This window comes from Dendropsophus ebraccatus, chromosome 9 (assembly GCF_027789765.1).
Source record: "Dendropsophus ebraccatus isolate aDenEbr1 chromosome 9, aDenEbr1.pat, whole genome shotgun sequence".
Classification (NCBI taxonomy): Eukaryota; Metazoa; Chordata; class Amphibia; order Anura; family Hylidae; genus Dendropsophus; species Dendropsophus ebraccatus.
In genome coordinates this window covers 95857865-95883001 of record NC_091462.1, presented here as the reverse complement: position 1 = coordinate 95883001, position 25137 = coordinate 95857865, and the positions used below count along the sequence as shown (strand labels likewise).

The following is a 25137-nucleotide window of genomic DNA, read 5'->3' as shown; positions in this document are numbered from 1 at the left end:
AACAAACTCGCAGCTGTGAGTTGAACATGCCCTGGAGAAGTGTTGAGAGGACTCAAGGAAGTTGGGTTCGAAAACTTCTTTGAAACTGATTGCTAAACATTTTATTCCTGGTATCTGGAGAATGTTGGATGCCACTGTAGGGCTGCCAGGAAAATATGCATACAGTCTAACAGCCATAGACTACATCCATGTTTTCCAGGACTCCCTAGGCCGATATCCAACTTCTGCAGCCGCGGGGAATCAAATGCAGAGCATTCAGGTTGAGAGAACTTGTGGAACTGGGACAGTGTCCTTGAGTTCGCGCAACACTAGTTATTAGCTACAATCTTCACATTCAGTGATCAAGACTTTTTTAGGTAGAAGATCTGCTTAACCTTACCAATTCACCCCAGCAAAATCTTTATATAAACCTTATGAGCAGCACGTAGATGTTGACTGTTTAGAGTTCACGGTTTTAAAAAATGTTCACGTTATAAAAAATTCCTTTCTAAAAAAACAAACCTAAAATGTCAAGTCCCATCTGCTTGTCCTGTTTTCTGGGCACACATTCCTATTACTCACCAGCCGCCAGTTTTTCTTTTTCTAGATAGATATACTAGGCAGCAGATCAGAGGAGCCCATGTTAAAGTAGATAAAAGAAAAAATGGAAGCATTCAGTTTCAGATTTCTGTGTCGTATCCAAAAAGCCGGAGCAGCAGACCAAACTGTTTCCTGTGAGATTAGTCATAGAAGAAGGAATGATGGGCCTGGGTGAGGGCTGAGTGACCTGGACACTGTGACAACAGCAGAGACGAATCAGCACGTATACTGTAGGCTGTAGGTTTGTCTACGAGAGGCCACCAATTACGTGTCTGGATTAGCCTGTTTATATCCGTACTGGTGTTCATCATCTTCTTTTCAATGACTTGAAAAAAAAGGGGAAAAGCAAAAATTGTACTTCTTGTTTAGTTGTTGCGGTCGATACCAGAGGTGACCGTAAAGTTCAGCTCTTCATCCAACGGGGAAAAAAAGTTTAGAAATGTGAAATTGTTTAAGGTGTATTTGTATTTGGACCAGAAAAAAGTAAAGGTGCCCTGCGGAGCCAATGGATGCAGTCTGACAGTTCTCTGGATCCGCATTTTTTTTTAATTTCCCAATCTTTACAGTGGAAAAGACTATAGACGAAAGTCACAGTTTTGGCCATGTACATTGATAATAAATTGGTAGATGGATTTGCACCAACCATTTCATAGCAGTAGGGTGGATAAAGCTGTCCTTATCAGAGAGACAGGTCAAAAGTTTTGGTCAATTGGGGTCTGGGTGTTCAGACAAGCTGGAAGAATTGCATGGTCAAGCATTTCTCTCTCCTCGATGCCGGATACTGACTCCATAGACGTACAGGGAGACAGAAAAGGCAGCGATTAGAGATGAGCTAACCGGGTTCGAGTCGATCCGAACCCGAACGATCAGTATTTGATTAGCTGGGGCTGCTGAACTTGGATAAAGCTCTAAGGTTGTCTGGAAAACATGGATACAGCCAATGACTATATCCATGTTTTCCACATAGCCTTAGGGCTTTATTCAACTTCAGCAGCCACCGCTAATCAAATGGCGAAAGTTCGGGTTCGGATCGACTCGAGCATGCTCCAGGTTCGCTCATCTCTAGCAGCGATCCAGACAAAAAGCTCTCAGTCCAGCACTTCTACATTCTAAAAATCAGTGGGGTTTCAAACATCCAGACCCTGACTGATCAAAACTTCTGTCAAACGTTTTTGTAACTCACAAGGACACTTTAAGGCTAAGGGTATGTGCACTCTACGGAATACTAGCAAATCGCCTGCCGTGGATTCACCCAACAAGATATCAACATGTTGTGCTGTTGAGTTGCAGACAATGAAGTTTAATTGGGTCACTTTGCAACGCAAAAGTGTCTGCAGCCAGTACTTCATCAGGGATAGATTTCAGATGATTGTTGGTTTGCAGTCACACACTTGTGGATCACAACACAATCCAGTTTACTTTAATAACCTGCAATGCAATGAGGCTGGGTCCTGTCTGTTGTTGCAGCTCGTTTCCAATGGGATTGAGCTTCAATACCAAATGTAACAATTGGACAGATGCAACGCTGTTTTTCGATCAAAAAAGTCTTTATATTTTGTAGTGGAATCCCATGGTAGCATATAGGCACTACATAATGTATCTATCAACTAAACGTTGATGCATGCATCTTATACCAATGGTGGTTTGTCTTTTATCAATATTAGAATGGCTCCTGTGAGAAGAATTGGGGAGGGCTGATTTTGGTGGGGTTGATGCTGGTTGTGGAAATGCTTGAATGGCTCAAATCCACCAGTGTGAAGATCTTGCTTGTCTTCATTTTCACATAGAGCGATGTCTCTATGTACGATGTCCATATAACCTAATAAGGATAGGATATGGTCAAGTATATTGGTCTAATTACATAGTTACCTAGTTAGTATTGTTGAAAAAAAACCAATCCATAATGTTTAACCATGTAGGGGACTGATAGGTTTGTCTATCAAGGAAGCCCAGTGGCCCATACCATGGCATAACTGAACACATTTACTTTTAAAAGCCATCTTACCAATTTCCACTTTAAGGCGAGGCAGTAAATACTCATCATATGTTTGTCCCCACTGTGTCACATTTTCAAGCGTTTAATTATCATGGCTTGTCCACATCATATTCATTTAACTGATGAAGCCCCACGCAAGATAAGACACACATCCGCATAGTTAGTAATGTCAATACCTTGAAATTAAGGAAGCGGTGTAATGAGGACGACTCTATTTTCGGAGCGGTCATAGAAACAACAGTCAATGTATTGATATCTAGTAGCGATCAATTCTGTTACTGGCGAGGTAACATACAAATGAAAGGATAATGAGCACTCCTTACATTTGACATGTTTTCAAGTGGAAGAAATAAAAGACCTTCATGTCTGAAGACTCTCACAATGCAGCATTGTCTTACTAAATGATAGGGTTCATGTGAATATTGTTGTATGTGATATTTCTCAGCCCACATCTATTCATCTTATTCTAAAATTCAGAAGTGACTCTACTGTTCAAAGCGGTTTTGTGGAAAACTGCTTGTTGGCCTTTCTTTAAGGTAGGTCCTGACGATAGGCTATTGGTATTCCTGAAGAACTCTCTTAAAGAGGATGTACCATCAGGGATAGATTGGCGCCATCGCAGGGAAGCCAGTGCCGCGGTCCGTTTTTTGAACCACGGCCCGGTTCCCGTGTACAGCGCCATTCTATGCACGGGTACCGGGCCGGGGCTGAAGCACAGGAGGCGGCCGGGGAATTCTCTCCCCTCTATGACGCGGCTCTATTAGAATCACGGCTTCCCAGTGACGGCGCCGTTCTATCCCTCGGTCAGATTAAAGAGGATGTACCTGATGGTACATCCTCTTTAATCAGTTATAGGAATAACATGGTGGGTAAGCCTGCCATTTTCACTGTTTTCCTGATTATCAAACAACCACTGACCATGTTCTCAATTCACACAGTCAATGGCCAGCAAGTCATGAAGCTTAGTTTTATTAGATGCCCATTGGTACGTGCTAAACTGTAATTCTCGATCATGTGGAGCCCACCAAGGCAGGAATCTCACTTTGCGTCATCTTTCCACTTAGAATCAATAAAACATGGAAGAATTTTATCCTAGATAAGGTTTATGTGAATGTCTCTTATTGTATGTGCACACTACGGAAATAACACTGATAACTTGCCATGGATTCTGTCGCTCGCCCCCGCGTGCTCCCACTTCACTCTCCACCCATGCCACAGACTTCATTCTATGGTGAAGCGGATTCAGATGTCCTCCCGATGAATGAACCTGTCCATTCTTTGGGTGGACGTCGGAATCCGCTTGACCATAGAATGGAACCTATGGGACCGGCGGAAATTCAAATGGCAGTGTGAAGGGGCAAGCAATGGAATCCATGACAAGTTATTAGCATGATTTCCGTAGAGTGCACATACCCTAATATCACAATTGACCTCCAGTAAGCATAGCCTTAAAGAGGTATTCCAGAAAACATTAACTTTTGCATAGGGGAAAAGTAGGCGATCGACCTCTATACACCCACCACTCCGTATGAATAGGAATGAATAGAGCCACAAGTCACATGCCGTACCCGTGGCTCTATTCATTACACAGAACCCGGGGCCCGATATGGAGATCGGCAGGGGGTACAGAGGTCAAACCCCACGCAATCCCCTACTTTTCCCCATCCTGTAGATGAAGGGAAGGTTCATTCTTTCTGGAATACCTTTTTAAGTTCATCAATGCCTTCCACTGTTCACTTTTAGGGTGGGTTTAGACCCGTCGGCTCCATAGACACCATTCTATGAGCTGGCTGATTCCGCTATCCGCCGTAAGAATTGATGTGTCAATTCTTTCGGCGGAATGTGTAATCCGCCTGTGCATAGAACGGTGTCTATGGCACGGGGGGAGAGGCGCACAGCCGTGAGTGCGTACAGGCAACGGAATTCAGTGGAATTTATCCGCGACAATTCCGTAGTCTGAACCCACCCTTAAAGAGAGTTTTCTAGAAATACACAGTGTTGGCCAATCCTTGTAGGTCAATGTTTATTTCTGGAAAACCCTTTTGAACCAGCTGTTGCTATGAGATATTGGCCAGAATATTTCTCCCGATGATCGTTCATTCATTGGCCATGTACACACTACCAATAACCTACAGATTACTCATCAGTTTTTTGATCAGCTGTGTTGGATCTCTATAGTCATTAGTTGGCCATAATCTGAAATCAATAGTGTATTCAAATATGATGGACCACCAAGTAGACATAAGTTTAGCCATCCCTCTGCAGATTGGATCTGGTTCACTTCTCCACTGATTTCTTTGGTTGTGTCTACTCCAAGCCCCAAAGATCAACTGCTTTCATTGTTAAAAGCAGTGCACTGCCACCCATTGTCCATAAAATCTAATATTAAGAGATGTCTATTGGAACAGGCTACCCTATAATATATGATGAACCCTCCAAGATGGCTTTCTGAACAGGATCATACAGAGCGGTCCCCGAAATTGGTTCACTTCCAATATGGTTGTATGCCGTATTGAAAATATTAAGACTTGAGGTTTCCTGATGGAAGAACCCTTTTAATACAAAGTGTCTTATAGAGGGACAACCCTGGCCCCACCATCTCATCCCAGCTCTATGTACATACACATAGGCTATAGGAACCCATATGCTATAGAGAAACTATTTACTTCTAACCCAGTTTCATTGCCTTAAAAAATGTAATTTTATACAGTCAGCTCTTTGAGATCTATTAAATCCAGTCCAGTGTATGACAGCTGTGAAATATTACTTACTCTACCAATGTGGCCATCGTGTTTTACGGCACTCTTTTGCTTTCAATTCCCTTCTTTTGTTTTAAGATTACACAGCTTTAGCGTGGTCAGTAGAAAGTCCCTGGGAAGTTAGTAAAGCGTATAAATGTATTGATTAGCTTGGAGTTGTACAGAAATAGGAATTTACTCAGTGATATTGGAAATCATGAAGCTTCACAGGAAGGAAGGAGATATTTATGGGAGGCTTGGTTCCATGTGTGAAGGCTTAGACCTAAAATGGAATAGATAAGGTTTTCGGGATAATAGACATATTTCACCTGCAGTTAAAGGTAGAGTCCTCTTTTTCTAAGACGTCATGAAAACCCATCAGAAGGTAACATCTTTGAAGGTTTATGTCTATCGACCAAAGCCACAGTGCAAATAGTGAGACACAATCAATGATCACTGTGATTCCAAGGAAGAAAAAAAATACTTTCCAATGTATATTAATATATGGGTTGAATGTACACACGAAATACACACCTAGGGGGAGATTTATCAAACTTGGTGTAAAGTGAAACTGGCTCAGTTGCCCCTAGCAACCAATCAGATTCCACTTTTTTTTCTTTCTCCAGTCTGTGAGGAATGAAAGGTGGAATCTGGTTGCTAGGGGCAACTGAGCCAGTTTCACTTTACACCACGTTTGATAAATCTCCCCCCTAGTCTTTAGATTTAACCACATGAGTGCCATTGAGTTGATCACAACAAGAACATGTGGCTGGATTGATGAGTCGTGAACGCTCCCCTTAAAAACCGTAAAGTTTACGTAGGGTGTCTATTATTACCATTTGCTCTACTTCAATTTAAGAACGGCAGTTAAAGGGATGACTAAATCTACATCTTCCATACAATTATTGCCATTTGCGAAGCTCATCTGCTATTGTGACAGAAGTGTGTAATGTTCCATTTTCCTCTATTGCAATCAGGTGCCCATTGTCTGGGTAATCTTCAGTATCTTGTGCCGCACCACTGCCGCTTGGTTCCTAGCATAAAGGATGGCATTACATGTTCACAAACTTGTATTATTAACATATGCGGTGTAGAAATTCTACAAAACAGCAATGCTTACCTTTTATGATACAAGATATGATGATTGATTACTTAGTATAGCACCACCTGGTGTCCAAAGTGTATCGCAAGTGCATGTCCACCTACTGAGCCTAAATGCTGATGGACACACATGCTCAGTCACTGCCCCAGAGCCAGGTTTCTGTGTAGTGATCCTCTTTTCACTGAAGGGCAGCCAATATAAATAGTATTTAGCCCTGTTTGTCAGCACTAAAGCAGACCCTCTGCAGTAGGGGTGGGTTAATACTGAGGAATTCTCGCGGATTATGTCTCCGGAATTCCGCAGTATGTCCGCACGGCCGCTCGCCTTTCCGCCGGCTCCATAGACACCATTCTATGGGCCGGCTCATTCCACCTATCCGCCGAAAGAAGTGACATGTCACTTCTTTCGGCGGATAGCGGAATACGCCAGCCCAGAGAATGGTGTCTAAGGAGTCGGCAGAAAGGCGCGCGGACATACTGCAAAATTCTGCAGACAACATCCCCGAGAATTCCTCAGTATGAACCCACCCTAGTATAGCAATATAACTATAATGGGCATAGGAAGGAGCACTCTTGTTAGCTCCCAGAAGGAAAAATTGTGCTTCTGTCCAGAACCCACCAGTAGTAGCACAGGTTAGCAGAAGCACCAAGTAGGATGGGGTTTTCTGTGGTAGGTGCAATGTGCTTTACTTCAACGTTTCAGAACTTGTAGTAAAAAAGATTCAGAAGATAACCCCTTTACAAATACTCAATGACACCATTTCCAGTTAGACAAAAGCTAATAAATATCCCTAAAATGTCAATGATTTTCTGCCCATTGCACGATGAGATTGATTTTCAGGATTCCTGCTAGACAGTAAGAGACACAGGCATCTGTCTAATGAACAATTAATTTCCGTCTCTGTAAAAGATTCTTAATTAAAGGGGGATGCTGCATTCGGAATTGGTTGGTAAATAGGAAGATAGAAAATTGTAATGCTTCCCAGCACTAGTCCTCCTGTACTGGTATCTTCACCACCTTAAGAATGGGGCGTTACAAAATTCTGATTTTTAGGGTGTATCCGCTAAACCAGGGAGATGCCAGTTCATCACTAGCTATTGACATCCCAGTGTAGAAGATTGTGTAGAGCATAGGTGCTACATGGGGAGCATGTGACTGCAAATTCCTTATCTCTTATATGGCCAACTCTAAGGTGCTAACTATAAATCTCCCTATAAAAGTTCCCGATCATCAGCTCCAAAACGTAAGAATTATCAATACTTGGTTAGCACAGAAAGTTGTATCATATGGATGTTATGTAATGTTCATATGAAAAATACTACAGTATATATTTGTCCAACAATAATTCCAGATTTTGTGGAGAGGGAAGTAGAAGTACCTAATTTTAGTGTCTGTTGGTTTTTCCATATGGCCAACCCCTTTTATATAGTCCTGTTATTATATAAAACATTATAAGCCTATTATTCTTACCTTTCCATGCTCCCCCGGTGTCATCCTGCAGTGTCTCCAGGTCCCCCGCTAACCACAGCCATTGCCTCTTCCGAGAGAACCAAGTCTCAGTAGTAACAGACAGCTCGAGCAATCGTTGGCCGCTGCACTGTACCTGGTTGAGTGGGCTGTCACTGCCGAGACAAGTCCGTCTAGGAAGTGGCAGTGGTTAGCAGGAGATATTGCAAAACAATACAGAGCAAGTGTAGAGAGGTGAGATATTTATTAAGGTGTATATAAGGGCAGCACCATAGAAAAAGTTTTTACGGACTGGATAACCCCTTTTTACGGGTTATCGAAAACACATCTATGTGTTTACTCCTTGACCAAATTTCAAAGACTGTGGGGGCCTATATACAAGAGATGAACAACCAGTTCTGCTGACACATTCTAATGTCTTGGAGGCCTTTATTAGAGGTCCTTCACTCCATCTTAAATGATGATCTAAGCAGAGGTACAGGAAGTGACTATTGAAGGAACTTGCAGGTTTTCTGCCTTGTAAGATTGAGGTGTATACGTCCCCAGACATTATGTACCGCTGCTGTTCAGCACGCCTGATGTCACCCAAGCCTCCTGCCAGGAAAGTGATTTGCAGATTGTCAGATTCTGAGTCTTACTGGTTTTCCTTATTTTGTTTTAAACATGGTGACAATTCTATCACCTAATAATGAAAAGTAGATTTTTTCCAAGTAATGTCATTAACACGCAGTCATAGCATGTAATATCATCCTGTACACGGTGATTGCTCCAGCAACCATATAAAATATCCTTTCGTACTAACTCTGTATTATTAATGTCTTCAATATTAGAAGGAGGAATCAATTTAATTTAAGGCTCGGATGATCATTTTGTTTGTTACTTTTTACTTTTATTCATTAGAAAATAATAACATTCCCATCTGTAAAAGTTCAAGACAAAATAAAAGTAAAAAAAAACACCCATGAGGTTCATCAGTAGTACGCAACCTGCTTCTATACTGGTCTTGGATAGCAACAGGAGATGTATGTGTGTATGTGTCTTATTTGATGTATAGAATGTTAAGTATCTTAACTTGGCCTCTTTTTGTCACAGAACTAAAGAAACAGGTGGAGAGTGCAGAATTGAAGAACCAGCGACTGCGGGAGGTGTTTCAAACCAAAATCCATGAATTCCGCACTGTATGCTACATGCTGACTGGATACCGGATTGATATCACTACTGGGAACCAGTACCGACTCACCTCCATGTATGCCGAACATAAGGACGATAATTTGCTTTTCAAGGTATGTCTCCTCTTTTTATGTTTTCCCAACAAGAGGGAAAGTCATTGGGATTATTCATATAGAGGATTTTGTATTCTTGGTGCATATACAGTATACAGCAATGTTGGGGACCTGCGTTCAAATTCCACCAAGGATTTTCTATCAGTCTTTGAGTGGGTTGCCTCTGGATATTCTGGTTTCCTTCAATACTCCACTACTAGTTTCAGTGATGGGATTCTCTGTACAGCACAGCATGATATGATGGAACTATATTTATAAATAAATAGTTATGATGCTATATGCAGTAAGGGCCCATTTATACTACGGATCCGGTGCTGAGATTCCGCCAGGAACCTCCATCCGCGAACTCTACGCTGAATCCCTCCTGCTATGTCTTTGAAAGGGAGGGCTTGCAGGAGGGAGTCCGCGGAAGGAGGTTCCCGGCGGAATCTCCGCGACAGATCCATAGTGTGGACGGACCCTAACAGAATAGGTGCAGTTAAACTGCTTGAGAGGTTCACAAGCAAAAACACCTTTCTTTTCAGGCATTTGTCCAAATGGAGCTACCTATCTGAGCACTTATAAACGCTGGGCCATTCTTTAACATACTAATGTGACTTGGGATATTGGTGTAGGTCAATGTCAAAAAAGCTTTATGCTGAGTTATATAATCACAAAAAAAAATCTATCTGATTGGTGCTCAGCTAATCGCATGGGCTGTCCACACATTTCCTTGCAATGGCCACCACTGAAGAAATGTAGTAATGCATGTTGGCTATTGACATTAATGGTTGACCCCATAATACCAAGGCCTTGGTTCGCTAGAACAAGTGCCGCTCTTAGGTAGTGGTTATCTGCATTGGCTAGTAGTGTTATCCAAGCCGGTATAGCTCTATATGGCCTTTATAAGTGGGTTATCTGTTGGAACAACCCAAAGGCCATGCTTTATATTGAGTGATCTGTCATAACCGGTAAAACTAGAGATGAGCACAATTAAAGCTTGTTTTCTCGGACTCCTTTAGGGCTTCATCCAACTTCTTCAGCCACTATAATTTAAATGCCGAAAAGTCAAACTATTTGCGCTCATCTCTCTCTAAAACCCATGTTTTGCCACCATAGAAACTTATCTCTTATCTAGGATAGAGGATAGGCCCCATTCAATCTCGTGAGCACCCTCTCAAAGCTCTCGTTTGTATAGGGTGGCACCGCACACCGTCGAATGCGGCTCCTTTGATTGTCTATGGAAGTGACGAAGACGAAGCTTGACCATCTTCGGCACTCCCATAGGCAATTAATAAAGCCGCAGTCGAGTCTTTGTACTACCTCTCCATTCAGAGTCCTGTTTGAGAGTGAGGGTCCTAACAGTTGCCACCCACTGTGACCAGACACACATCCCCTATACTGTAGATAGTAGATTTTACATTCATCAAGCTCCGTATTTTTCTTCCACCTTCCTCTTTTTGTATTACAGATCTATAACAGGTGCAGTACTGTATATTTTATGGAGTAAGACGGTTATTTTTGTTTGTTTTTTTTCTATTTTTATTTGTGACAAAGACTAAAGACCTAGTGAAATGGAAGAAAATAGCTCATGTATTAGAGGGAAGAGGAGAGAAAACAATGTCAAGCTCAGGTCACTAATTTGTAATCTAGTCAGCGTTATAATTTCAGTCCCAAGCAATGCGTGGCAGGGTCAGAGCCCGAGAAGGCTGCTGCATTGCTTCTCTTGATTTCCAAGAATTTCCATCCAACACGCTCAGGCAAACACATAACATATATATTTTCACGACGCGCTGCCACTTACCCCGCGACAAACTGCGACCCCGGCTGTAGAATCTGAAGCTTTTGTTGCCGATTGAAAGATCTTAATGGAAAAAATAAGGAACTGAAAGGAAACACAGTGTTTAACCCCAAGCTGGGTTTGAAAGATGTGTTTTATTCACATTGGTTACATATGATTCAGCCTAGCGCAGGACCCAGCATGACAGCAGGTCGGCGAGAGCAAATGGGAAATCGGACTTAACTGCAGACATGCACTTTCACTTGCGCTCAGTGTGTTCATTGACCTACTGGTGTGTAACGCTGGAGATGGGTAATGTTCCTCACACCTTAGGACCATGAATTCTTAAAGCGAACTACTGTAATGTGCTCCTCTCTGCAGGACTCTGTAATCCGAGTGAAGCTGATGATTTACGCGCCTCCACTCCAGCACATCCTCCATGTACTGTCTGTTCCCAGTGTCTCTCTGAGTTCTCTATTCAGAGACAGACTGTAAGGGCACTATTACACAAAGCGATTTTTCTACGATTAACGATAAACAATCTCAAACGAACGCTATAGCAAATGACCTGAAATTGTTTGCCCAATTACACGGATAGATGATCGTTACTTATGATCGTTCCTGCAATCGTCTTGTCATCGCTATTGCATTTGTAACTACTGCGATTGACCGAACGAGGTCTTATTCCAATTCGATTGATTTGCGAACGATCAATGATAAAAATAGTTCCAAACTCTATCAAACGACTAACGATTTCTCGTTGGTCGTTTAATCGTTGTCTGCTATTACACTAAATGATTATCGTTCAAATCAGAGCGATTTTTCGAATGATAATCATCCCGTGTAATAAGGCCCTAAGAGAGTCTCTTTATAAAGGTGGACCTACACTTTCAGTAACTAATGGACGAACGGCCTTGCTGATCATCACCTATTCTGCACATGGATGAAACCCCCATTTAGCAGAAATCCATATCTGTTTTTAGCATTGCCATGCATATCAAAGATTCTACCTAAAGTGAGTTCAGGTTCCAAGCTGCTGACACTATTAGATATTTGTTAGGACAAGGAGACACATGGTACCAATAATATATCCAGCTATGTTTCGAGAACATTGATCAGTGGTGCTAAGAGTCTAAGAGGATTTCACAGGCTCCTAAAATGCTGCAAGATGGAATACTTCATTGTTTACAGCCCTCGACACTTCAGGATCTTTGAATCTGATTCCAGGTGACAGGTTCACTTTGACTAGGCTGCGTTCCCTTTTTGTTTAAAGAATTCCCTGATGCTAAACTGACCACAGGGGGTCACAACAGTTACCAGTGGAGATGAGCAAACGTGCCAAAAGTTTGGGTTTGCACAAACCTGATCGATTAGCATTTGCTCATCTCTACTAGTGTCCATCAACAATTGGTCAACAACAGCGCCACCACAGGAGGAAAAAAAAAGTATCACGCAGTTCCCATTGAGATCACTTCAATATCCATCTAATGTACCAGGTCCTCCAAACAACTCTTTATAACCACTCTTTACTCTGCTTAATACATAGGGGTATTGCACTTCCAATTGTTTGGCTTAAAACTCTCTAAGGTTGCGTTCACACGTAACGGATCCGCAGCTGGTTCCTCACTGCAAATTCGCAGCGAGACCCGCTTCGGATCCCAGCCCTGTACACCCTATGGTCAGACAAACTCGCAGCAGGATTGACAGTATGTCCGCAGCCCGCCCTGTTACCCCCCCCACACACACAGCGGCCGGAGCATATACTTCGCCTGGTCCCCGCACCGACTTGCTTCGGGGGTTTCCGACATCCTGCTTGGCCAATCAGTGCGCTGCCCCGCCGCAACACACTGATTGGCTGAGCGGGACATGAAGACACCGGAAGCCCTGAAGCAAGCCGGAGCGGGGACCAGGGGAAGTATACGCTCCGGCGGCCGAGGGCCATAGAGTGTACAGGGCAGCGAAACTCGCTGCGGATCCGTTACGTGTGAACGCAGCCTAACAGACATCCCCTGTAAAGCGTATGGACCATCAGGTTACAGTTGCTTTAAGTATTGCATCTGAATATAACGGCGTGACTGGCGCCGTATGTGGGAACCTGGCAGCGGTTCAAAAGAAGGACCATGGCACTGGCTTCCCGCGCTGGCGCCATTCTATTCATGTGCAAGATGTAAAGCGAATGTACCTGATAGTAGATTTGTTTTGAGGGTAATGGAATTTTCTTAAGCCCCTGTGGATTATTAGCTAACCATAATCTATGTTATTAGTATATAACAAGTTGTCTGGGAACAGTGGCGGCTGATTGTAAGGCTGACCAGCCAGTGATTGTCATGTCACAATATATCCCGTAACCACGGCTCGCAGGCTTTGTAACAATTCTCTTGTAGTAAATGTTGACAGAGAAGCAGGTATAACACAATGTGGTATTAATCCATGCTATTGTTTGCTGTTATGTTGAATCTATGTCTTCAGTGCCATTCTCTCCATTATACTGACAGCGGCAACGTCGGCCATCGCTCTATAGTTCATTGTGTGCATTTATTTGTGATGCTTCTCTGTGCTCCTTCCAAATAACTTTCCATCAGAAGACGTGAAGTTTTATTCACTGGGAATGTTGTCAGAATTCAGAATCCAGCTTTTATGAGTTTTCTTTTGAACCTCACTCAGTGGGGAAGGAATGAATAGGAATGGTAACAGCAGCGGAATATATGCCCTTTACAGGCACAGACGGAATTTGACTAATAAACCTACATAGACTCCTTACTGCAACTGCTTCATCTGCCCTCAATAACACCACGTTTACAATGGAAATGCACAATCTTTGAAGAATAAATCTCTTTCCCTCCGCAAAGGAGAGAACTTGGTTTAGCAACAAGCGGCCAAGTGATTGCTGTCTTTCTTTCGGAATCCTATAAGAGTTACAGACATTGTATGTGGTGAAGATGATGTCGGTAGATAAAGAGTGTGATGGAAATCACAGCCTGACCCCTTTGTTCTCAGAGAGATACAGAGCGGTCTCACTGCAGCTTACCTCTCCCCGTAGACAAAACAGTCTGTGTTGAAAGTTCCTGTGTATGGGGAGGAAGGGAGAGAGAACCATCCGTCGACAGTTATTGAAAGTGTTTTGCTTCCTTTCGTTGCAATCAATATTATCTACAGCCATTTGGTTCAATAGGGCCTCTCTTGTCCTTCGAGGGTGTCTACATTGAAGACTATGGAGGCAGACCATGCGACTGCTATGGGGCCTGTGGGTCAGCCCCCTCTCTTCTTGGTAGTAGCAGGTAGAACTGTCAGCTCACTCACCACCAGCACTTCCTCCCACTAAGAGACACTGACTCCACAGTGAAAGGATCAGGCACTACCACTAGGGGCCGCCGCCTGCACCTCCTGCCCTCCTGTTGGTACGCCCCTCACCGGACAGTGACAGCTGGAGCAGGCAGTGCTCACTGATACCACCACCTGCAACTCTCAACCTCTTGTTGGCACCCCCTCACCAACCCCTGTACAGTTTCTTGCTGTGGGGACCCAAGAACCTTAGTTACACCCCTGATTAAAGACATGCAATTTTTTCCTATAAAAATTGGGGCAGGAGGTTTGCTTTTGACAGTAAATAGTAAGAAATACAGGAGTGCTGGAGGAGTGAGGAGGTATGCATGCTGCAGCTCTGTGACCCTTGAGCTTGGAAGGAAAACATGATTTTATAGCTTTGCAAACAGCCAGCAGCTAAGGGTGGTATTACATGGAACGATTATCGTTCGAAAAATCGTTAAATCGTTCGTATTTGAACGATAATCATTTCGTGTAATAGACAACGATTAAACGACCAACGAGAAATCGTTGATCGTTTAATAGGATCCGGACCTATTTTTATCGTTTGATCGTTCGCTCATCGTTCGCACATCGTTTCGGTGGAATAAGAATTCACAGCTGAAACGTACGCAATAGCGACGACTAAACGACCGCAAGAACGATCATAAATAACTATCATCGTTTCGTGTACTTGGGCGAATGATTTCAGGTCGTTTGCCTTAGCTGTCGTTTAAGATCGTTAATCGTTAGTCGTCGAAAAATTGCTTTGTGTAATAGTACCCTAAGAGACCAGTATCATTTGTTTTATCTTCCTATCCGCCCATGTCTCCAGCTCGGAGCAGGATATTAAGAAAAACTTCCGACATGTAACATCCATGTGTAAAATGTTTGGATTGGATTGGGAAAAACATTGGTAGCAAATTTCACTTTCCACCTCCATTATATAGAAGTCTATGGGACCCCTGTATGGTGGTGATTGACAGGATGGAAGTGCAGCACTACATCCTTAAAGGAGAATTTAGAGCAGCGGGCTTTTTTGCCAAAGTGCCAGGGAGGATGAAAGAAGTATTGTGCACTTACCTTCTCGGCTCCAGCACTGATGCCCGTATACTGCAGCCCCGGGCAGTGATATAGGGAGCCTCAGATAAAAAAAAAACTATGGGATATGTTAGTAGTTACCTGTAATTACTCATCTCATCTCATCAGTCATTGTAATTTTGCCGTTCAGGATATGTGAACTTGAGAAATTGATGTGAAGTTCTTGCCATCATGATCTGCAAAGTGGTAATAATACCTCTCATCCCGTCTCCATAATCTCTTCCTTTTCCACCATGTCTCCTGCTGACTGGTCCCGCTGCTTTCCTACATTGCTTATGTAGCTTAAATTACCTGAAATAGAAAGCTGCAGCATTCATCTCTGATGTTATCCAGATAGAAGCCTGTATTATGCATGAAAGGTATCATGCTAGATTTACTGGGGAGATCTGGAAGAGAAGCTGGATAACACATTAAAACCTGGAGAGCTGCTTGTAAGCAGGACCTTACCGGCAAGTGACGACATCATCTTTTAGAGAGCCTACGTGGAATGAAGCAGGACTGTATACAGCTTATAACATGTCTGCAACATCTACAAACCTATGTTAAAGGAGTCAAAGACATTTATCACTTGTTATTGTAGTGCAGTCCGGTCACTGGCACCTCTACTGATCACCAAAGTACACCGCTGGTCTGTTTCCTGCCAGTGCTATAAACTGTGTATGGAGCAGCCGGACACATCCCTGTGCACCAAACCATAGAGTTATCAGCTTTAACCGGGGTCTCTCAAGCAACTTATTGGGATCCCATTGGTTCATCCCTGTACCAACCCAGCATCCATCACTGGTAGATCCCACCAGTTGGACCCTCATCGTTCAGAATGCAGCACTGTTTCGGTCGGTTCTGTAAACTTTGAAAGGAGCGGCAGGGCACATCTCATAGAGCATCTAGTTTCCTTCTAGCAATGGCTTTGGGGGGGGGGGGGGAGGGACCTGAAGAAGACTCTCCCTTTTTGGCAATTGGTGGTTACCACAGCGGTTGGTATCCATCTTTATCCTGCTTGCCTTTTTTCTTTGTCATAGACATAAACCTCTGTTTTGAAAGAGCTGGTCTTTTTGTGTCCAAAATAAGATGCCATTAGTCTGGGCATGTATGATTTAAGAGGGGAGTTTAGGCTAGACTTATATCCTTTTTTTTTTCTTTCCCTCCTTCCTAAATATTCACTAGGGCTTACACCAAAAGGTTTGCACAGCAGCTATACTTATATAATTCTCCTGCCTTGGTGTTCTTAAAGAAACATTAGCTTGATTCCCAGTTTATTAGATACTGGGAGTCTTAAAGGGGATGCATCAGTAAGGGAACCTGTACATGTCAACGGCATACAAGCATTGTTGGTTCATGTTCAGGAATATGAGCCAGAGAGTAAAGTTCCTAAGTAATAATGGCTCCCACTTAGTGGTCTCAGCAGACCCTGGTGGCTGGAGAAGATGGATTCATCCCTAGGTCTGCCTGGAAAACATATCTCATCTCCGTATGGCAGGGTGTCTAAAGTTGGCCATAAGCATCAGATAACTAATATTTTTAGGAAGGGATAGCCATCTAATTTGTATAGGGACCACCGGACTCTTCCTAGACTGCAGATGTCAGGACAGCATAGGATCAGACATGTTGTATTTCAGCCGCTTGTATCTTACATGCACGGAGAGCTTTAATCTTGATCAAAAGGGTCACGGGAACCTTGTGTTTCTGTACAGAAATATCTTCTGGCCTTGTAACAAAGATGCTAACTGCAGTATGATTATTGCGAGTGGGACTTTGGGAGCCGCATACATTGCTTATTTTTTCTTAGTTTTATGTGATTTTTCTGTAATTTTATTTTTCAGCGAACCAGAACTTTTTAATAAACTCATAAGTCTCCCTTGTATGTGTTCTCCACCATTTTATTGGTCTAGTACTCTGGTCCTAATGAATATGGCTCAGTAGTACGGTGCTGGTGGTGGGAGGGCGAAGAAGTGGACACTCGTGAAATATTCCTTTCTCTTATAAAGGGCTGCTAAAGATGCTGTTCTATAGTACTAAGCTCCTTTTCTTACTCTGTGTTTGCTTGTGGTAGCTGCTCGTCCCAAGGGCCTCGTGTTCCCAGATGACATATAGGCAAGTCCATCCATGTCCCTTCTCTCAGCATTAAAGCTTGGCGGGCCCTAATGGTTCCTGCATCCCAGCTCTGCTCCACAGTAGAAAATTATTTCATTAAAAATGTATGGATTAATGCAGGCCGTGGCTAATGTCCCAGATGCTGCCTGGAATTGCTGAGCAATAACGCCCCAGACTCTAGCTGCAAGAAAAGAACCTGACGTTAACTGCACTAGTGGGAGCAGTTCAGCTCCTCGGTAAGGCAGGTTCAATTAGTACTTAAATCATCCCTTCTTTCTGCAAAGCCCAGAGGACCTATGCAGGAAGACTTGTTTACCAGGGAGTGCATAATAGAAGTTCTTCACCCTCTTGGTCTTATTACAAAGAGGATCTTACTATTCAGATTTGGGATATTTGAGTGAGGAATCTTTTCTGCTTTGGACACTAAGGTTTGGTAAGATACGCCATCACTTTCTGATCAGCCGAGGTCAAACTCTCTGATGCCTACTGATCGAAGAGGAGTGGAGATGTTGCCACTTTAGCGCTCTATCCCTTTCCCAGCACCCAGCCACAGGGAACTAAGGCATGGCCCCACGGCCAAGTGCATTGTGCTTAGAAGTATGGGGAGGACGGGAAAGAGAACTGTTATTAAAGGTGTATAGCCATTAGCTATTTACTGCCAGAAGCTGGTCACTGCTGTTGCCAGTGATTTGGCCAAATGGGTATTTCTATGTGTAGATGTCTCAAGAAGTCACCATGAGGTGGTGAGTATCGGACATCTAGCCATTATAAAGGTCCCTATTACTCCAGTAAACCAAACAATTGCCCAGTGTACCAGCAGATGATCGTTTGATGTAATAGCACGATGCAGTACTATGTACTATGTCCGCTGATTGTGGTCTTTCAACATGTGCAAAAATCACGATCTCAGAACCGTATGGTCAGCTGCAGGCCCATGGCTGCAGCAGTCCCGATCACTTTCCTTGACAGGCGGGGGTATAAAACTTACATCTGTCCTGTCGGATCCGCGGTGCCTCAGACAAGTCCCCTAGGGGGACTTTAAAAAAAAAAATTTTTTTTAAAAATAACTCCCCCAATAAAAGATTAAATCATCTCCTTTCCCATTATAGAAAATTTTTTTTTTTTTTAAATCGCAATTGTCCAATTTATTAATATATAACAATACTGTTCCTGCCCAGCGTGAACGAGATAAGGATTAAAAAGAAACCACAAGAATTGCTATTTTTTTATTATTATACAGTATATGAGAAAATTATAGTGATCAAAAACTTTCTTTTACACCAATATGGTGCCAATAAAAACTATAGATCATAGCACAAAAATGATGCCCCAACCTTAGAAAGCAAGGAGGGACATTGCTTGTAACCTGGACATCAGTGGATCAATGCCCTTTGGTCATGAAGAGTTTAAAACACACACACACACACACACACACATATATATAATATATATATATATATATATATATATATATATATATATATATATATTTACATACACATATATATCTGTGTTTGCTTCCATGTTGACATGCACTTCCAGGTTTTCCTATGAGACCCAGGTGAATTCTCTTGTCCCTGCCCTGCTGACCATACCTTCTGGTAACACTTTATATCCTGCACTCTTTCAGTCTCTTTATTTATTGTGATTTGGATAATTGATTAAAAATAAAAAAAAAAGGTTACTTTTCCTACCTCCCCGTCCCCTCTGTAAATACTGCAGTGTGCTGCTTTGATCCGCCTACCCAGGAATTTAGCCAGAAAATAAAAGATGAAGCAGCAAAACATCCATCATCAGACCGTCCATCGGCAGCGTTTTTGGCAGTCCGCCTTTTAACAATAATCAAACCATACCAGTGTCCGGCCAGCCAACACGTCGCACTGTAACACAAGCCAGGTTTTTTCTTTTTTTCTTTTTTTTCTGTCTGGTTTGTTAAACAAATTTATGTAACCTGATGCCCCCGGCTCTGCTGCATGAAATAAACTCCTAATGTCTTATTACTAGGTTGACTCCTGATATAGTAATAAGATTGATCAGTGCAGTCATTAGTATTAGACATGGGCCTAGTGCACATGGTCATCTGGAATTTAGATCTTAGGCTGGGTTCACACTACGTTTTTGCAATCTGTTTTTTTTTTTTGCAAAAAACAGATGAAAAACGGAGGGAAAAAAGGGATGCATGTGTGTGCATCCGTTTTTTACATTGGATTCCATTATAAAAAAAAAAAAGATCAAAATGGATCAGTTTTTTTTTAATGGACACAAAAATTACTACGTTTTTGGGTACGTTACTTTTTTAATAATGGTATTCAATGAAATAACTGATAAAAACGGATGTATACACATATGCCTCGGGTTTTTTTTCAGCTGTTTTTTGCAAAGAACAGATGAAAAAGACAGATTTCAAAAACGTTGTGTGAACCCAGCCTTAGGCCATGTTCAGACCTTGTATGAGACCGGCCGTTCCGTGACCCGGCCGGGTCATGGAACGGCCGGTCTCTGAAAAAATCATCTCGGCTGGTACTGCACGGCCGGATGATCTTTCAGGCTGCAGAGTTCTAATGTGGTCGCATCCACGCGCGCCCACATCAGAACTCCCCACAGCACAGCTGGAGCCGCTCGCTCTATTGTGTGAACTGACAGGATTTTCTGCGGCCGCTATTCACTGAATAGCGGCCCTAGAATACTTACATGTCCGTTTTCTACGTCTCCGTGTGGGATCCCGTCCGGAGTGTATACTAGGTGTATACACTCCGGCCGGGATTCCCTCAGAAGGCAGCACACAGAACTTAAGTTGTGAAAATGTAGCCTTAGATAAAGTCCAACATTTAGTGCCTATTAGTATCATAATATATTCTATATGTGCCACATCTACATTGTTCATATACAAAGCTCCAAATCCTCTATATAGACCTAAGGGCAAGTTCACTAATATCAGTGTTTTCTGTGTTTAATCCAAAAGACATAGGAATAGACACACTACTTAATTGGTTTGGTGAGCCAGAAAAGCGAATCTATATCGGGAATGGGGGGGGGTAGCATGTGCTACAATTTAAATTGATGAGAGAAGTTCGAAATGACAAAAAGGTGAATATGTGACTTGCACCACATATGTGACTCTTGTAGGCCAGAATACAGGTATACCATGACAAAGGTATATAGAGTTAGCTGATGATGCTGAACTATTGGAAGCTCAATAAATACTGCAATATAAGGAATTCTTGAGTGGCCTCTGGTGGTAACCTCAGACAGCCAGAATCTTATAATTCACTTTGCAACATTGTATTTCTGACGGGTACATTTAGGCTGTGGCCTTTTACTAAGGTCACAGCAAAGCAGTAGGGTTTTTTTATGGACAGAGGTGGCAGCAAAGAGAACAGTGTCAGGCTGGAACGAATACACCACATACAGCAGCTGATTAGTACTGGAAGGCTTGAGATTTTTTAATAGAATAAAATTTCAAATCTTTATAACTTTCTGACACCAGTTAATTTAAAGGAAAAACAATTGCCGGAGTACCCCTTTAAGACATTATATGATGGTTATAGGATCTAATTAATGGAAGCTCCGTGTCTTGTGCTCGGGCATCTTCAATACCTTCAAACTGAATGTGGTGTTCAGGAGATTGGATTAACATCTGGGCTGGACTTTGATGATTTAGATAAATTAGGCTGTATCTTGATGAATGGACATGTAAAGTAGGGAACAGCTAAGTTATATTCATTAATGAGAAACCGTATGAGCCTTGACTTCACTAATCATACAGGAATCAAATGGGAGGAAGAGGTGGGCGAGATCGCAGAGGAGACGGGGAATAATTCTCTGGTATATATACCCATGGTGTCAGTATAAATCTCAATTATATATAGTCCATAGGACTCATCACACTCCTTCCAGAGTAAGTGATAAGGATTTAGGGACTTGGAAGAATAAAATATAAAATGTACAAAAACAAAGACATTTGAATCCACCTAATGTGGGGATGACAGAGACTGTAAGTGTTGGGGCAAAATATTGGATTTTATTAACAAAAAAAAAAAGAAGTCCATTGGGAGTTGTAGAATCTAAAATCAGTATAAGAGCGTTCTAAACACAACGTTGTTAATAAAGCATAGCTATAGACACATCCATCTAATGTTTATAAAGGATCCCAACTCACCCCCAGTGGCAATGGAAACTTCACTTAAAGTCTCTGATCCTTTTGTTTTCTGGACTTAAGGTGGGCAAACAATTGGCCATCAGTTATGTCTCTCATTCAGGCCTTGGCCGTGCTGAACGTTTCTGTGTTCTATATGGGAAGAGGAAGGGGTCATCCTCAGCCAGACAGCTCTGACTGTGGCTTACCTCCTTTAGAGCAAAGTGATTTTCCATCATACCTGACTTTTATCTCTACCAATGGATAGTCTGTCATTGGATGGTTGGGAGAGCCCCATACTTTATACAGACAACCACAAAAAAAGTGTAAAGTGTATGGGAACCTTAACTTCTCATCATTGATAGCTGCATATATAATAGGGATGGATAGATGTCGTATATGGCCTTGTGGAAGGAAAAGGGTTACTCCGGGCGGGGGTTATTTTTAGGGTATTGCTGGGGAAGGGGTGGAAATACAGGCCGCCGGTAACTTACCTACCCGGTTCCAGTACCGGGTCCCAGATAGCACTGCCCCATTCTCCCGTCCGGCCGCCGCTTCCTGGTCTGAGCTGCGGCTTGAGACGTGACGTCTCAAGGCAGCTCAGCCACTCAGCGGTCGGAGCGGAGTCCCGCTGAATAGCTGAGCTGCCTTGAGATGTCACGTTTCAAGCTGAAGCTCGGACCAGGAAGCGGCGGCCGGATGAGAGAAAGGGGCAGTGCTATCTGGGACCCGGTACTGGAACCGGGTAGGTAAGTTACCAGCGGCCTCTATTTTCACCCCTTCCCCGGCCATACCCTAAATATAACCCCCGCCCGGAGTAACCCTTTAAGTGAACCATTATTCAATCTTGAGGTTCACTTGGATCATTTTACATATGTAATATGGGCTAGGGGTCCTTTTTTAAGGGCAGATCCATGCCCAATACAGTCGCTGATCTAGCAGGTTAACACTTGGTGAATGAGCCTTTTACACAGCTCAGAGATCGTGTGCCCAGAGCCTTATGCGCTGGATGTCCGGGATCACAGGGGCCACCCACCTAACAATACTTTTTTGGGCTGCATAATCCCAGCAATCGGCCAATAAATGAGCAAATGCATTTCTTATTGGAACAGTAAATCCTTAACATAGGACAGCAGTCTTACAATTGTGTAGGTAATTTTTTTGTTCTGTTGTGAAAGGGTTATATGATAAAATGTTGCACATGAGTTGAAATTAAAGTACCTGAAAAGAAAAGTTTTTTTTTTCTGTACTTCCAAAATTCAATTTCCAGTTCAGAAGTTACTGCTTATACAAAGTGTAGGGTTTTTCTTGGCCTTTTTCTATTATGTGAGAAGAGGATCTGACCCCACATTGTTTTTCACCTTCATATTAGCTTCTCAGCAACTGATGGGAAACTCACACCTTCTCAGTATGTACTTTCATAATAAAGTGTCCCTTTGTGCTCCGTTGCGGAGAAGGTACTGTAAAAGTGACCAGTTCGGTGGTGGTTATTGTTGGGTTTTTCCGCTCCCATCTCGGTTTTAAAAATAGTCTTTGGCTACCTTCTGTCCTTATTAGAAATCTGTCTATGGATGTCGAAAGCACTTGTAAATCTCCATATGGCTGCTCATTTTTTATCTTTTCCCCCTTGAGGTACTGTATGAGTTCCGTATCCTTCTATATACTGTAAGTGCAAATTGTGTTCCATACAGGTACCGTACGAGTTCTGATCTACAGTATCCTTGGTGTCAAAACCAGTCAAGCTTGCCAGCAATGTAGGGAAGAACATCATGTTCATATTAAGGGTTTTTAGACAGCCCTGTTTTACACGGATATAATTTTTTTCATTAGTGCAGCCATATGGCATCTGATGAAGCATGGCATGAATTTTTCTTTTCTTCTTGTGAAACATGGAGTGCATATAAAAACACCTCTGTACAAACATTTAGTGGTACTCATCCACCATAGAATAACATTACCACCACATGGCTCCATATGGCTCAGGACTTGCTTAGCACCACCATATCATAATTAGAGTCTCCTCTATTATGTGATGTTGTAGTTATTTCTGGGTATTTACCTCATAGGTTATCATGGTATTTTTTTTTTACCCTTTCCTTGTTGGAGATATGTAGAGAACATTTGCATCAGTCTTCCAGCTCTCGAGCTCTTCAGGATACTTGGCTCTTGATCTCACCTGGAAATCCTTCTGCTAATTGCTCGGCTCACATCTCGTAGAAGAGGGATAAAACAGAAAGCTCTTTCTTCTGCAGAGTGCCCGTGGCTTCTGTGATCTTTTGTGATGAGATTGGCACTTTTAAGACTATAATTGGTGCCTCATGCAAGAAAAAAAAAAAAAAAAAAACAGCTGACCATCATTGTTTGCCTTTTCTGCGTTATTGTAAGACAAGACTTGTCTGTAATTCCGGCTTAGCAGATGTGAGAGCTGATGTGAGGCGCTGGCGCTCCGACAGGTACAGATGTATTTGATTTTGCTCTGCATGTTGACAGAACCAATTATGTCCCTTAGAAGTATAAAGAGAGCTGCCTATTGCTAAAACACATTCACACGTGTCTTTCCTTCTTGTTTTATTTCTCATCAGCCTTGCTCTCCTCACCGCATGAGACGTAAGGAAGGAAAACATGATTTAACTCTCCCGCTGCCCGTCTCTCTCTCTCTCTCCGCAAGTCCGCAGGATTTATTCTCTTCTGTTTCGAGAAGCACTTCTTGCCATACCTATCATGATCTCCTTATGAGGAAGAGAGAGAGTAAGGTTCTGGATAAAGGTTGGGTTCCTAAAAGGCTCTATATTGAAGAAGTAAAAAGCACTCGAGTAGCTAAGCTGCTCACAAACTTTATGGTTTAATGTCTATAGGGCTACCGGATCTTTGGTCAATAACCAAATAATGGAAAATAGGTCGAATAGGGTGGAATTTTTTTCAGTCTGGTTTTATTGATATCTGGAAAAAAAATGTTGGCCTCCAGTTAAATATGGAGTTGTATCTTACAGGCCACCTAAATACAACAGAGACTCTATCATGGAAAAGGGAATCTGTTATTGGTTTTGAGTACTATCGAAAGGTCAAAGAGGAAAGTGTAGTGATACCCTGTGTTTTGGACATTCCGTGTGTAAGACTTTGCATGTGTCAGGTGTTCTTTACCCTCCTTACATCATCTGTTTTTCTTCATCCTATCCCCAGCTTAGTAGAAGATCAATAGATATCTAAGCATAAATGACTAAAATTGCAGCTGTAATCGCCAAGGGTCACATAAATGCCTCTAGTCGGATATCAATGCAATCATGTGTAAAGATACAAGTCTATCTTGCTGCCGCCACTCTAAAATTCATTCTTAACATTTTGTTTTAAATCTATTTTCTTCTCCTGTTAAAGCACCTCATTGGAGACATTCAGCCAATCCATCTCCACCCATATTATGCAGGACATCATCAAGGACAGCCTGTTATAGGAGGATATACAGGAACATGGCAGCAAAAATTTTGCCTATGCCAAGGTGAAAAGTGGATCGGCCATAAGAGCAACACTACTGACCTATGAAGTGAATAATATCTGGTGATAATGGGATATATCAAGCAGCAAGTGA

General features: G+C 42.5%; 1 protein-coding gene across 2 annotated transcripts in view; it reads left to right on the top strand.

The window, feature by feature from the left end:
• Positions 1-25137, top strand: part of MAD1L1 (mitotic arrest deficient 1 like 1) — a 544571-nt gene that overhangs the window by 412251 nt on the left and 107183 nt on the right. For both annotated transcript variants that reach the window (XM_069983919.1, XM_069983921.1), the window contains exon 17: positions 8975-9165. In XM_069983919.1, the coding sequence (XP_069840020.1) occupies positions 8975-9165 (191 nt within the window). The remainder of the gene's footprint in view (positions 1-8974; positions 9166-25137) is intronic.